General features: G+C 40.0%; 1 protein-coding gene across 1 annotated transcript in view; it reads left to right on the top strand.

The window, feature by feature from the left end:
- gipr (gastric inhibitory polypeptide receptor) overlaps nt 1–5,605 on the top strand; it is a 64,589-nt gene extending 58,984 nt beyond the window's left edge. The window contains exon 14 of the mRNA XM_061218187.1: nt 109–5,605. Coding sequence (XP_061074171.1) covers nt 109–477 — 369 coding nt within the window. The 3' untranslated portion in view covers nt 478–5,605. The remainder of the gene's footprint in view (nt 1–108) is intronic.
- Nucleotides 5,606–16,549: the final 10,944 nt, after the last annotated feature.

The following is a 16,549-nucleotide window of genomic DNA, read 5'->3' as shown; positions in this document are numbered from 1 at the left end:
CGCTTTGGATAAAAGCGTAAGCTAAGTAACTGCAACGTAAATGTAATGTAATACTCCCTCACCCCCAGTTGTGCTGATGGCCTCCTGCTCCCTGGCCCCTCTCCGCAGGTGCAGTCGGAGATTAAGAAGAAGTGGCAGAGGTGGAGGCTGGGCATGAGCGTCCTGGACGAGCAGCGCAACACCTGCAGCAACACGCCACAGGGGGGCGCCGGCCTGTCGCAGTGCCAGCACGAGCCTCCCTGCGAGCCGGGGGCGGAGCACCCCGACTGCCAGGCCGAGCCGCAGAAACGGGCGGGCGACGCCCCCGCCTCCGCCCAGCCCCACCCCCACCACCACCACCACCCCGGGTCCAAGAAGGGAAAGGCCTACTGCTACATCTCAGCGCGCAAGCAGGCGCCCAACGGCACGGACGGGCTCCGGCCGGGGTGCAGCGGGGACGAAAACGCCGGGGCGCCGTACTCCGAGAGCTACTGCTGAACGGGCCGACGACGGGCCCCTGTGTCCCGGCCCTGTGCCCCGGCCCTGTGCCCTGGCCCTGTGCCCCGGCCCTGTACCCCGGCTCGGATTTGAGCCTGTACTTGTGGCCGTACCTCTCGGTGTGCACAGCCCGCCGCTGCCACGCCCTCCCGGACTTCAGTGCAATAACCGCTAGCACCTCTGCCTCCGACGGCCTGGCGGGATACGGATGAACGTGACCTTTGGCGGGCGGGGACTCCGAGCGTTCGGGCCCCCGGCGCCGTGCCTTCCGCCCCGCCCCGTCCGTCAGGATCCCGTTCCTTCCTCTTCTTTTTTTTTTTGTGTTGTTCTGGGTCTTTGTTTTGCTACCTCTCGCTGTGTTCTCGGTAAACGTACCTTGGTTCTACTTTGCCACGCCTTGGAGGAGGGACGTCGTCCCCGAAGAGCACCGTGCACGCAGCGGGCAGAGCCGGTCGGGTCGTGTCCCGGGATTGACTCAGACCCCGGTGTGATTAGATTTTCAGCCATGCAGAAGCAACTAATTGCCTGCAAATGTCAGTCGCCACAGTACCCACGTCACTGAAAACAGATAGACCCGCGCTCGTCGAGTTAGGACCACTACGGACGATCTGTTTTCTGTCGTCACAGCGATTACGGACACCACAGAGGGCAACTCTGGGGTCATCCGCAGTATATAATTTACTTAATATGTCTGTCCTGTATTGCTACCAGGTTAAGCTGCATTTTTAGGTATTGTCTGCCGCCATTTTGCTGATTCCTGGCTCCGGTTGGAAAGTGTCCAAAATGTTGCTTTGTCAGCTTGTGAGTTTGTAAACAAATGCATTATTGAGCATGATAAACAAATGCACTTTCTGGCATCCGGGTATGAGAAAATAATAGCCAAGGACAGCCATATGATATCCATCCACTGGAGGAGCCTTGTACTTCCCTGTTTGCATTTCATGTCAGTTTGTTTGGCATCAAATTCGAATGTTTCTTGACATTTCGCCTGCAAAAACATCAAGTTAATTGTCAGATCGAATTAGACAACGCAAAGTATAGTTGCATTGCGCATTACTGAAAACCAATGCTGAAATAAACAATTCCGCCACGACACAAAATGATCGCTATTATCGCTATTTTACGCTTTGAGTTGCTTTATGGTTGCACTCAGGATTGTGAAATCAAATTACCCTTCTGAATGCCCTGTCAATCCAAGGTCTGCCAAGCAGTCTCTTTTTATTATTTCTGAGCTTTTGAGGCTATTATACAATTCAGAAAAATTTAACTTGAGATGTTCCCTGCACTGCAATAACTAAAACATATTTTAGTCTTGTAATGAATCTTAATCTTATTTTTTCTCTGAAGTACAAAATACTAACTTGTGATAAGTTCCTTTTTGCTTGATTACATTACATTACATTATTGGCATACGGCAGACGCTCTTATCCAGAGCGACATACAGTTGATTAGACTAAGCAGGAGACAAACGGCTGTGCGGATCTTACTGTAGCTACACCAGGGATCGAACCGACAACCTTGCAGGTCCCAGTCATTTACCTTAACCACTACACTACAGGCCTCCCTGTTAGTGAAACAAACATATTCAAAGAGCAAATCTTGAAATTAGTAAAACTATCTCACCTCATTGGCCAAAAATACACTCAGTGAGCACTTTATTAGGTATTTATTAGACTTATTTTTTAGACTTAAGTCTTCTGCTGCTGTAGCCTATCCACTTAAGAGGTTTGATGCATTGTGTGTTCAGAGATGCTCTTCTGCATACCGCTGTTATAATGTGTGGTTATTTGCACTACTGTCACCTTCCTGTCAGCTTCGACCAGTCTGGCTATTCTCCTCTGACCTCTCATTGACAAGGCGTTTCTTCCTCATTCTGACATTTGGTCTGAAAAACACCTGAACCATGTCTGCATGCTTTAGTTTTTAGGATTTAGTTGCTGCCATATGATTGGCTGATTAAATATTTGCATTAACAAGCTGGTGTACAGGTCTATGTTATAAAGTGATCACTGAGTGTATATAATAGAATTAAAATAACTAAAATGTGTAATAGAAATAAGATTTATGTCTAAATGGAATACTGTATGCTAAAATTGTTTTAGCAGTGGGATGCTCTCCTTATCCAGCCACAAGAAAGATTGAAAAAGAGCTCCTTCACTTCCCTTTTTGCCTCTGTAGAAGGACAAAAAATGAAGACTTTGCCAGTCTGGTCCACGATATAAATAGTGCCCCTGTTGTCGAAATATAGTCTGACAAATGGGAACTTAACACAGTATTGATATCCGGTATTCCTATGTTGTATTTTTGACTGCATACTTTCACCATTACAGGCACCCTGAGCAGTCAGTAGTCAGTGCATAGATTGCGATACACAATGCGTCATAAACAGTAGACTGTATTACTGTTTCCATCAAACAAACCTGTGTTCCTACACGCGTTTTACAGGAGATCTTGAGTCTTCCCTGGAAATAAATGCTTATTCAGACATCAAGCTCATTCAGCTTTCTATTCAGATATTCTCAGTTAAATTCCTGAAAACAGATAGACAAAGGAAAAGTACCAGTAATTTTACAACACAACAGTCTAGAATATTAATACATTTCTGTAGTAAGTTTAAATGATGGTTTGGCCAACACATGGTTTTAGTTTGATATTTAAAAACTATCCTTTTTTGAGCGGGCGTTTAGTGCAGACTGTGTAAGTAGGCAAATGTCATGAGAGGTAGCAATGAAAACCTGGCCTGTCTTATCCACAAATACATCTTTGAATGTGTATGAAACTCCTGTTCAATCTACAACACACCAGTTTGATGCTATATATCAAGATGGCACATTTAAAGCAAAAAAAAAAAAAACGTCACAGTCCTCAACTGTGTAAGCAACGATGCTGGCATTAAAATGTTTTACTATAGTTGAGACGCCCCATCTAGTGGACTTAAAAGGTATTGCAGGCAAAGAAGGCAAACCTCTGAAGTTTGAAGATAAACGCTGACACAATGCACTGTCTTTTCTTCACTCATTCCAGTGCCAAAATCCAATAACATGAAGTGAAATCCGAGTGACTAATTCAGCTGGCACTATATGTGCCTGTGTTTGAAAGCACACACAGACACAGTAAAAGAGCAGTGCTGTTTAAACTGGCCCTCATCAATACTTGCAGTATGTACCTTTATGTACTTCTTCAGAAGATTTTGACCTCTTTTCAGATATAATACATGTCTTATGTATAAACACACAAAAACATTAGGAGATTTTCAGCGTGCTTAAACCTCAGGTTTAAACTCCAGCTGGGCGGAGGGGGGGGGGTTTGTTGTTTTCTTTTGTTTTTAAAACCCTTGTATTGACTGGACACCTATAAATCATACTCTATCATAAGTACATTGATTGCAGTGATTTTGTAATCTAAAACCATTTGTGAGAAATACAGTGATATCCATATCTTAGGAGGAAAGAGGCAAGATGGAGGTGCAAAAGCCACAACGTTTACAATAGATTCTAAATTTATTCACCTTTTGGACAGAAAAATATGTTTTGGTAGCTATAGTGCTAGTGGTAGCATAGATACCAAAATATTCCAATCTTGGTTGTTTCAGACTAGTCTATTTCGTCTGTCGTCCTCTTTGTTTAATTTCAGCTGTCATCATTGCATTTTTCTGCCAGGATATTTATTTCCACTATTTGTTTATAATGACTGTTTTGCAGTATGTGAGTCGAGTAAACACCAGGCGCTGTATTACAGTGACCACCATTAAAACAGCCAAAGGATAATATGACACAACCCTGGTTTTTGTTGATTAATTGTGTTATCGTCACATGCCATGCCATAGCCACATTCAGGTATGATATATACACAAATACAGGCAATAATACACAAATATGTATCATGTTTCAAAATACAAAACATACCGATGTATCTAGAACCCACCTGGAAATCTTTGCTTTGCAGGTGGCACAGATGTTTAGGCCGTAGACCAGAGGTGTCAAATCTTATCCTGAAAGGGCCAGCGTGGGTGCAGGTTTTTGTTTTAACCCAGCAGTAACACACCTGATTATACTAATGAACTAATTGTGGTCTTTAATCAAGACCTTGATGAGTAGAATCAGCTGTCTTAGTCCTGTGCTAAAACAACAACCTGCACAGACACCGGCCCTTTCTGGATAAGATGGGACACCCCTGCCGTAGGCAATAAGCATTGCATATGGAATACATATAGTACATGCAGTTACTGTATGTATGTCATAAGCATGTGCTATACAGTCTATTCGCATCCACATTCTTTAGCGTGATCCTTTTTTGCTAAGTATCTTATACTCAAATAAAATAACAGTGTTACTATTGAACCAATATTTGATATGTTCCTGTCAATTTTCCTATTCAGAGAATCACTCATAATTCCCTTTGTACACAGTAAAATGTTCAGTGTTAACACTTACAGGGTACATATGGCCCCGATTGGACTCATATGGACTGTTAGACTTGAATTAACACCCGACATTTTACTGTTTACATGAAGCCATGTTGATCAAGTCTTGACATTCTTTATGAAAATGTAAAAACTATAGAAATTCTAATGCATAAAAATAATCATTCATTAAAATGATTAACATGATGGCATGTGTAGTGTTAAATTAATCCGAATAGGCTATTTATAATATTGATATGTGATATCAGCATTTCCATTTGTATTTTCTCTACATAGCTCAAAATGTCAATCAACAGGAGAACAGGGTGTATTTAAAAGCCAGAAACTAAACACATTGTATATTGTATGTTCAAAGTATGTGCACACATGTCAAATAGTTGGGGATAAAATATAGAACAGAAAATCAGAATGCAAATTTTTTTTGTGTTGTTGGGGAGGGGGATTTCTGTGAGGGCGGTCTTCGTTTAGAAATATCCTGGATGAATTATTGCGACATTCACAATCCAGGAACAGTGTTTTTCTTTCTTTTCTTTTATTTTTTTGTATTTCTAAATTAAGATAAGTGATGTAAATGTATTTATGTATTACTTGTTATGGGTTGCACTATTTAAAAAATATTAAAGTTTTTTTCTAATTTTTAAAAACAAATTGCATTTTGCCATTGTCCTCAAGCTTGTTTAAAAATAAATATGAAAAGAAATTGTATATGTATTTCGACATGGGTGAGAAATGTACTTCCTTGTGGCCACGTTAGTATACTACAGTACAGTAGTCCAATATACAGTACTGGACTACTGTACATCTATCATCACATCAATTCATTTTGTTGGTGATTAACATTTTTCTTCAGTTTGAATACATACTTGACTGACTCCAGTGATGGAAAAAGTACTCAAATGCCATACTTACTGTCAATAAAAATAAAGATAACTTATCAAAGTGAACAAAATTTAAGTTGCCCATTAAAATACTACTTGTCAAAAGTATATGGTTTTAAATATACCTAAGTATCAAAAGTAAAAGGCTTTAGGCTTATGTTAAATAAATCAGACCAAGATTAATTGAAAAAACCATGTAGTTGTAGTTTGATCTCAGTCAGGTAAAGGTAGGTAAAGTCAGGTAATACTGCCAACACATTTCAAATATGAAAGTGCAGCATAATATGATGAAGCTGGTTTACTTATGCAGGTAAGATTTTAAAAATGGGAAGGGCTTGTTGATAGATCAGTGTTGTTGCTGGACAAGCCAAATACAGTTTTCTAGAACTTTCTTGGGCCAGGGATGACTTCATCGGAATAAATCATCTTCACCAAAGGTTGGTTTGTCATTCTGCTGCATGTGGAGTCTAGACCTATGTAAAATATCTGCTGAGAACGCTTCTATTTTCTTGTCTTTTATTGCACGAAACAACCACAACAGAACAATAGTAAAATGATAAAGCAAAATATAGATATAAATGTCTTACTTTTGTGTGTACTTGGTTTAAATAGACAGCATGGCTCTTACAGTAGATCTATGAGGTTATCAACATTGACACTGCCCATTTACACAAACTCAAACAAAAAGTTCTCCTGATAGTCTGATATTAAAACATTCCACCTTCATTTACTCTTTGTGCCCTTCAACTTATACATTAAAGAGCACTTAAGGCATTTCAGTCTCCAGACCTTAATCCCATTTTTTAAAACGGATGACTGACTAATGGATTTTCAATATGTTTGCCTCTTTTCATACTAGATATAAACAAGAAACCTTTAATGGTCACTGAAAAGTTACCAATAAACTTCCGCTAAGTAAAATGTTGATGCAGAGATGTGTACACTTCAATACCAGTTCTAGTTTTTATTTTAAATTAACTTCCTGAAATTATTATTTTTTTGCTTGGAAGTTATTCAATATCATTTTCTATTAAAGGTGTAAAAAAATCTGATTCAATATGTTTTGAAGTGGCGTGTAGACTTACTATGCAGAATTTTCACTCTGAAAATATGATAAAACAAACATTCTCAGTCCTTAAGATACACTGGCCACCTGTGTCTGTGTTCAGTTCTGCCTGATACCGTGCTTGGCTACCTGCATTCGTTATAAAAAGTGTTTGGGATGTTTCTGGGCATGACCCTTTTTTGTGGGCGGTACCTGAAAAGCATGTGGCCAATAGAAGAAGTCGGATCACAAGAGGAAACATATGGATTGGCTATTAGTACAGTGTAGTACTGTGGCTGGGTTAGTGAGAGGTTGCCGTGGTGGCCAACCGCTAACCATGTGGCTGGTCAGCATTCGATAGCATTTAGCTGACTTGAATTCAGTTTGGCAACATTAGCTGGCTTAGCATGCTGGCCTCAGAATGTGCTGTAGCAGAAGGCTTGCTGGCATGTAGGGGACCACTGGAATGTTCTGGACTTTTCAGTGATGCGGAGGAGGGAAGCAGCGGCCTTCTTCTTCTTCTTCTTCTTAAGCCCATGGCTCCTTCAAGGAGCATAGGCCACTGACGAATGTCATCTCTGTCTGGACATCTCTCCTCCAACTGTTCCTGGGGCGGCCTCTTTTTCTCTTCCCCCGTGGGTTCCACTTTAGGCCTTGTCGGGTGATGTTGGTGGCTGGTTGCCTGAGGGTGTGTCCTATGCAGCTCCACCTTCTTCTTAGGATCTGTAGGTTGATGGGATCCTGTCTAGTTCTCTCCCACAGGTCCACACTCCTCCACCAGATATCCAGGATCCTCCTGAGGCAGTTGTTGATGAATGTTTGTAGTCTGGTTGTTGTTAGTTGTGTTGTTCTCCATGCTTCCGATCTGTACAGCATCACCTGCTTCACGTTGGAGTTGAAGATGCGTAGTTTGGTTTTAGTTGAGATGGTTTTGGAGCTCCAGATCTTACTTAGGATGTTAAACACCACCCTAGCTTTGTTGATCCTGCTCTTTATGTCCGCATCTGTCCCTCCGGTGGTGTCCATCACACCACCTAGGTATGTGAATGCCTCCACTTCCTCTAGGGGAGTGCCGTGCATGAGGATAAGGTTGCCGCTCTTAGGTTGGACCTTCATCACCTGTGTCTTTGTTGTGTTTGGTGGAACTCGGAATTTTGCTGCTGCATTTGAGTGTGGGTGTGTGAGAGCAATGTCATCCGCAAAGTCGAGGTCGTCTAGTTGCTCCCACATTGTCCACTGGATGAAGCACCAATAATAAGAGGCTGCTGTAGGTCTAGCTGCTAGACCAGGGGACAAGACACTTCCTTACCACCTCACCACCTGGACCGGTGGCAATCCCCCCCTCTCCCCAAAATGTGGCCCAGGAAAGCTTGTCCCTCTCTGGAACACCTAGCATTTGGCAGGGGCTAAAATGGAGGTTGGCTTTGTTGACCAGTTTGAAAACGAGCCGGAGGTTAGCCAGCGCTGTGTTCAAAGCTGGGGTTGCGCGTCAGTATGTCTTCTAGATACTCGACATGCAGTGCCTGGAACACCGAACAGGCCCCACTCCATCAGCCGCTCGAAAGGGGCCGGGCTGTTGGTGAGCCTGAATGGCATGACCACAGGCCTCTCCCCACTTTCGAGGCCACCTTACAGTGTGCAGCGTCAGTGAGGGAGACCTGCCATTAGCCGCTGCAATGCGGGGCAGAGTGTATGAGTCTTTTCTTCTTACTGCATTAAGCCGCCTGTAATCCGCATAGGAATGGGGACAGCCATCTTTCTTTCTTGCTAGCATTGCCGGGGAGGTCCAAAGGCTTTCAGAGGGGTGTATAACACCATTTCTTCCACACTCTGTGCCAGGGGGAGGCACCATAGTCGTTGCCGGATGGACAGGGCTATGCCTGTGACGATATTGTGCTGGGTACCACATGGTGGGGAAGTGAAGTTTGAGGTGAAATATGGTTAATGTCCGAATCCAGCAGTTTTAACGATCAACAGCTTGTTCAATGTTTGGCACTCTGAATACCGAACACAAGCGCATCAACTGTTAAAACCCTTCACTTATTCAGCATGTAAAATAAATTGATTCAATTTTATTCCTTAATTATTATCAAAAGATATAAATGATCAAATAAATTGCCAAATTCGTTGATAGTCAGAGCAACCTGTTGGATCAACATGTATTAAAATGCACAACTCACAAGGAAATGCTGGAGATTCTTTAATGTGGTATTAGGGCACCCTGATAGCCTACTGTGTAGCCTACTCGTTTTCTTTCCGTCATGAAATTACATTTAAAGCCTGTAGTGGCAGTCGGTGCACTGAAAATAGGGGGGTGTAAAGCATTTGCCTACCTTAAAACCTTAAAAATGGACAATCACTTTTCATTTATTTTTCAGGATTAACAATCAAACAATTAGTTTGGGGAATAATCAACTATGTATGTAATGTAATGTAATGTAATGTAATGTAATCAAGACCAATGAGCTTGGAGAGACTGGGGCACAAGCCAACACAGGGCATGTTGCATATTGCATTTGTGCAAGGATGGTGGGTTTGTTTTCAATTCTGTATTACAGCAATCTGCCTCTCATATGTGAGTGGCAAGATGATTTGAAAACTTGATAAAGAGTTATTAACAAATCTGCGTTTTAGCAGCATGAAAGTAATGTTTTTTCACCAAAGTGTTTTTTGATTAACTGATGATCATTTAAATGACTGTATTGTGGGTTATAAGGCAGTATAGCTTTGGCACATGTTACCAGTAAGCAGAGACTGTGAGCCATGCAGGGGTACAACTAGCCCATCAGCCACAATAAATTTTAATGTAACGTTGTATACTCCATGTGTACCATGCACCTATTTGGTCCTATTTGGGTCCTATTTAACTATTTCTTCCAAGACATTCGTTACATATTAATGTTGCCATACCCAGGAAGCCAAAATGGTTTGGCCCCATAATGGCCCAAATCCGGCAGGCCGAAAGAAATGACTCGGCCCAAGTACAGTTGCCAGACTCTCGCCAAACCCTGATCCACTGGTCTGGGTCTGGCTGCTGAAACTGAACCAGCTTTGCCAGCATAGGGCCGCAATCACCACAAGACAAATGTCAGACCTTGCCAAAACCGGTCCGAGTCTGGGTGCCTAAACCTAACCGACACTGCCAGCATTGGGCTCCAATTAACCAAAAACAAATCCCAGAACTGGCCCATGCAAACTGGCCATTGATGCTAGAGTGTTTTTTATATATTATTTATTCTGCCAGAGATACCCCAATATCTGCCTATGACTGACCCAGTATTCTGCCAGAGATACCCCAATATCTGCATACAACTGACCCAGTATTCTGCCAGAGATACCCCAATATCTGCCTACACCTGACCCAGTATTCTGCCAGAGATACCCCAATATCTGCCTATGACTGACCTTGAGTATCGCCTTTACCAATGCTTGTTTTGTTAAATTGAATATTCACTTGTATTCACTAAATGTAACACAGAATATAAAACATTTTTAGTGTGTGTTCAACATAACACTGCAACTCTAGTTGTAATGCTTTTCATATTTAGAGTGAACCCAAATTATTTATTTTATTGAACAATGAAAATGATTACATTTACATTTCAAACAACAATAAGTATTGTCAAGTGCACAATGTATGTTTTATTCATTACACACCAGATCCCCACCAGACATGATTTATAAAAATACTCTGTTCCGATGAATTAGTCTAATTTGTTTTCCACAGAAAAAGTTTTCATATTTCACATACTGTATATTATTCTGAACATACTCTACATAATTCTGCACGTACCGTACAACAACATAACTGCAAAAAATGCCCATGAATTAATCGCATGGCACCCTCCACAAGCAAGCCACTGTGAACCTTGAGTGTACCCTAAAAGATGAATAGAGAGAGAGAGTAAAGGAGGGGCGGGGGCAGATAAAGATACACGGTTCGTTATACAGTCAGATAGATAGATAGACATATAGGTTAAGGCAAATTTTAATTTAATAAAAAAATTTTCAACATGTTTTCTTGCTACACTCATCCAACAGCCCTCTCTATAAGTGTTTCATGAGAGAGGAGGCAGCACAGAGTAAGTCAGAGTGATGGAGGGCACCTGAGTTAACATCAGAGCTAAAATAAACATTTTGGAGATCATATACCTATTTTTATACCGGTTGTTGTTTTCAAATCTGAACCAACTGGGTTGCAAATATGAATGTAAAACCCTTGGTTTCAGAGAAGATACATGAGTTTCTCCATTGCAGTCTATGGAGACTCACCCAAAATATGCTTGCTACCTCCGGCTTAGTACAGACAAATTATAGACAATTTCTACAGGACAATTATCAGATGAAAACTGTAAACAGCTTTAAAAAAACAAAAACATTTTACAGCCAATTTTCCGGCATTTCAGACGCTGTTTAAACTTGCCCCAGAGCTGTTTAAACATAGCAGTGGCCATAATTGGTGGGGCGCAAAACTTTCCTTTAAACCAATAATTGAGCTCAAACAGTTTTCTTTAATTTTCCTTGATTAACAAATGTGTCGATGATCTGACTAATCAATCGGAATTAACACGTGGCTTCATCACATCGTGTTGAATGATGAATACAATTTACAAGAATCAGTTTTAATCACTATGCAGTGGCAGAGACTTCCCCCCGATTTTCCTTCAGTAGGCTATCAATACGATTAATTCACAAAATACTCTGTACCGTCAGATATACCCAGCTCTCCCCAATGATATATTATTATTTAGTAGCCTATGCGTTAAACATTCCATTATATTTGCATTACGAAATCCAACTGGGGTGGAAATTATCTGCAATGTGTAGATTGTAAATTGGTATTGCAGGTCTTTTTTTTATTTTTTATTTTTTATTTTTTTTTATTAATAATAAATCAAATTACAAAAAAGCATGTACTTGTTATGACGTGCCATCAAACAATAATTTTTCCTTTTAAAATACATAGCAAGTACGGCAAAATAAAAGAATACAAAATACAAAATATATACTCAGAACAATAAAATAAAAAATTATATTTAACGCTAGGGGGGGTGAAGATCTAAAGAAATATTTTTAACCTATTACATGCAGCTATAGTTTTGATTGCTTTCTGTTTCTTAAAGTGTCGAATTGAATTAATGTATTGTTCTAATTCTCTGTTAAATACAATGAAACATGGTTTTCTACCTGTAAATTTACATTTATGAATATGGAATTTGGCCAATATAATGATAAGATTAATCATGTACATACAAGTGTTTTTCTGAATACTATTATCCAAGAAACCAAACAATACATTCTTCCAAAATAGGACAAAACTTTCATCAATATTTTCAGAAATAAACATACACAGATTACGCCAGAACATTTTCACACTTGGACAATGCCAAAATAAATGAACAACATTTTCCGGGCCTCCATTACAGAAGCTACAAGTAACATCAATGTCTTTCTTAAACCTATCATTAATATAGCCTTTAGCTGGGTAGAATCTATGAATGAGTTTAAATGAAATTTCTTTAATCTTATTGGTGATTCAGTATCGATTAGGTCAAAGCCAGGCTCTCTTCCATACCATTTCATCCACAAATCGGTTCCAGAATGAAATGACATATGGTAAAACAGTAATATCTCTCTGAAACAAAGCTCTTATTGATCTGTTGTTATTACCTCCAGTACTTGAAAAACACATTTTACCTATGGGAGTGTCTGTTGGACATAACGGTCTGACATTAATCCTTGGCTGAGATCTGAACAGCATACAAACTCCAGAGGGTATTGCACCAAAGACTTTAGCATAATCCCCAGGTGTTACAGGGATATTATATTCTAACAGAAATTCTTCATAGGTAAAAAGAAGACCATCCCTATTAAATAAATGATCAACCAATACAATGTTATTATCAAACCAATATTATATAAAAAGAGATTTTATATAAAATGTCCTTGTTGTTCCAAATGAAATAGTTATGAGGTGAAAAGTTGTGTTTGTAGATGAGGGACCATGACAAGAAAGCCTGGCGATGAAAGGCAGACAATTTCACAGGGACTTTATCAATCTTATAGTTACAAATAAGAAAAAAGTTTAAACCACCTAGTTTCGATAATATATGGAAAGGAACAACATTCCAAATGGAGTTAGGGTTTTTGAAAAATTGCTTCAGCCAGTTTATCTTAAATGTATTATTTAACGTGCAAAAATCCAAAAAGTTAAGCCCACCATTTTCATACGAGTTCATGACCACAGTTCTCTTCAAGTAATGTGTCCTATTTTTCCATATAAAATCGCAAAGCATTTTATCAATCCTTTTTATTGATTTATCATCAACTTGGAGAGCCAAAGCAGCATAAGTCAGCCGAGATATTCCTTCTGCCTTAGTAATTAAGACTCTTCCTCTCAAGGAGAGATCCCTTAAGAGCCAAAGATTCAATTTTCTTTGAGTTCTTTCCAAAACAGGATCAAAATTTAAAGAGATTCTCCTCTGTTGATCCTTAGTGATCACTATGCCTAAATATAGAACTTCGCTCTTTATTGGAATACTATAGAGGACAGACTTAGAGCACTCCTTAATGGCCATAAGTTCACACTTCTTTATATTTAAGTGCAGACCAGAAGCCTTTGAAAACTCCTTAATTACTTCAAAGGCGACAGGGATCTGGTTTTCATTCTGCAAGAATAGAGTGGTATCATCAGCCAGCTGAGTCATGACTAATTCTCTATGACAGAGAGAGATACCTTTCACCGCACTAGATTTAATATGGTCTGCCAAAAGCTGAGAAACTAGCAAAAAGAGATATGGGGAAGTGGGGCAACCTTGTCTAATTCCTCTAGATAGATTAAATCTAGGGGATGTACCACCCATCAATTTAACAGAACTATTACAGTTTATGTATAAAGTCTTTATAGCCGTAGAGAAATAATCACCAAAGCCAAATTTCTTTAGAGACTGAAAAATAAACTGATGCTCCACTGTATCGAAGGCTTTATAAAAGTCTAAGAATAGAATAAAGCCATTATCGTCGATCAAGTCTGAATAATGTAGAATGTCCAGGACTAGTCTAATGTTGTTCGTTATGTGTCTTTTTGTCATGAATCCTGACTGTGATTCATCAATAATCGAGTCTAACACGTTCTTAAGTCTCTTAGCCAATAGTAGAGCAAATATCTTATAATCATTATTGAGCAAACAAATCGGACACCAATTATCAATCAATAATGTGTCTTTGTTGGGCTTTGGAATTAAAGTAGTTAACCCCTGGGTCATAGTGGTCGGAAGACGTTCTTTTTCTATACATTCTATAAAGACTTCAAAAAAAAAAGGAGCCAGTTCATCCGCAAATGATTTGTAAAACTCTGAAACCAAGCCACCGGTACCCGGAGATCTGTTGTTTTTTAGAACAGTAATTGCGTTCTTTATCTCCTCAAGTGTGATAGGTCGATCACAAAACTCCACATCATTTTTATCAATGGATTTAACTGTAAGTGAGTTCAAAAAGGTATCAGCAGATTCTTGGCAAAATTTAAAGCTATATAATTCTTTGTAAAAATCACTACAGTAACTAGAAATCACTTTGTAATCCTCTGTGACCACCCCATTAATATTCAGTTTGTTAATGTTATTGTTACTAGAATGATGTTTTTCTAAATTAAAAAAGTAATGTGAATTTTGTTCCCCTTCTTCGAGCCATCTTGTTCTAGACCTGATAAATGCACCTTTAGCTTTATGGCTGTATAATTCATCTAATTTTACTTGCAAATTAGCTAGTTCCAGTTTCTCCTCCTCAGATAACAAATTTTTCTGTGACAAACTGGCGATTCGACTGACTCGAGCCTGTTTTGTTGCTCCAAGTAAATGTTCTACTATCAGGATACTTCGCTCTCCAAATATCCACAAGGCCAAATCTATCCATAAAGTCTATAAGATTAGTATTTGTTCTATTTGACTGTCTAGGTGCCCATTTATCCTTACTACCATCAAAAATAGTGTTATAATCGCCTCCTAATAATAAAGTGCTATTAGGAAATTTATCTAACCATTTTACCAATATACTCTCAATGGATATAATCAAATTATCATTTTCCACTTTTGTGTTGTATCCATAAATATTGGCCACAATGAAAATGAGATCATTGTATTTGATAGCTTGACAGATAAAGTGGCCAGCCCGATCACATTCTGTAAGAAGGACATCGCCATTAAACCTATTCTTTAAAATAGCTACCCCAGCTGAGCGTTCTGTACCGTGAGAAAGCCATATGGAGTTACCCCATTGTGATCTCCAAAAGTTGACATCATCCAAGATGGAATGAGATTCTTGTGCATAGAAAAAATCTGACCTAAACTGCTTAGCAAAGAGAAATACGCTTAACATTATTACGCAACCCCCTAGCGTTAAGTGATACAAAAGATAAAGTTGACAGAATAAAACAAACAGTAATGAACAGATACTGTGGTTATGATTGAACTAGACTTTGAGATAAGCTGAGCTAGAATCGTAACACTGAGATCAGCACTAAATTATAATTATAATTGAGCATATTTGGCTAAATATTTCAATAAAAGTAAAGTTGGCTGTATTTCTTCACCTTTTGAGTAATAGAAAACAATAATAAAAAATATATATTAGACAGCCTAACTAAACAAAGTGCCTGAGTGAGCAAAGGCCTCCTTAAACTGTAAACAAAAATAGCCTATCATTTTGATAATAATAATAAAATAAAATAAAGTGGCTGTAAAAGTGGCTTCTTCACATTTTGAGAGCAATGAAAAAAGAGATAGCCTACCAACCAAAACATGCCTACTGAGCAGAGGCAAAATAGTACAAATTAGCCTCCTGAAAAAAGTAAAAAACAATTGTTCCTCAATGGGAGGCTATATGCACCCCCATGCAGTTACAGTGGGCAACCTTTAGATCTTTGAATCAGAGAAGACCAAACCTGTAGACCTCCCCTTGGTGAACAGCAAGGCTAGACATGCCTATGGACGGATTTCTGAGCCATTTATGAATCCTCTTCCTCCCACAAAGTAGGCAGATTTCCCCTCCTCGCGCGCTTTCTGTATTGCAGGCCACAGTTTATTCCTGTTTTCTCTGTCCTCCTTTGTCAAGTCCTCAGTGAAGCGCAGTTTCTTGCTCTGGAGAAAAGCACTGTTCTTGGCAGCTTTCCACACTGCATCCCTGTGTCGCCGGGAGATGAACCTGAGGATGATACCGGGGGGTTTTGGGTCGTCTCGGCGCTGTGTCCCCACACGATGAGCGACATCTATGGCATCAGGAATCCTGTCCCTCTCGGATGGGAGTACCTCCTGGCACACACTGACCACCTCCGCACGCACGTCCTCCCTTTCAGTTTCTGGTACACCATAGAGCCTTAAGTTCCACCCACAACCGTAATGTTCCAAGTCTAACACTCTATCCATGCATTTCGCAGTACTTTCCTCACTTTTCTCCACACGTTTTTCAATGCAGACCATCTTCTCCTTTATGCCCCTCATTTCGACACCAACAGCGTCCACCATCTTCTCAATTGCATCACTTCTTAAGTTGATAAGGTCGATCAGGGTGCGAAAGCTACCACCAGACTCCATCCATCCATTATCTTAACCGGAGGAAACCCACGCAGACACGGGGAGAACATGCAAACTCCGCACAGAGAGGCCCCAGCCGACGGGGATTTGAACCCAGGACCTCCTTGCTGTGAGGCGGCAATGAACCATCCGTGCCGCC

The sequence above is a fragment of the Conger conger genome, chromosome 13 (genome assembly GCF_963514075.1).
Source record: "Conger conger chromosome 13, fConCon1.1, whole genome shotgun sequence".
Lineage (NCBI taxonomy): Eukaryota > Metazoa > Chordata > Actinopteri > Anguilliformes > Congridae > Conger > Conger conger.
This window is presented reverse-complemented; position numbering and strand designations above follow the sequence as displayed.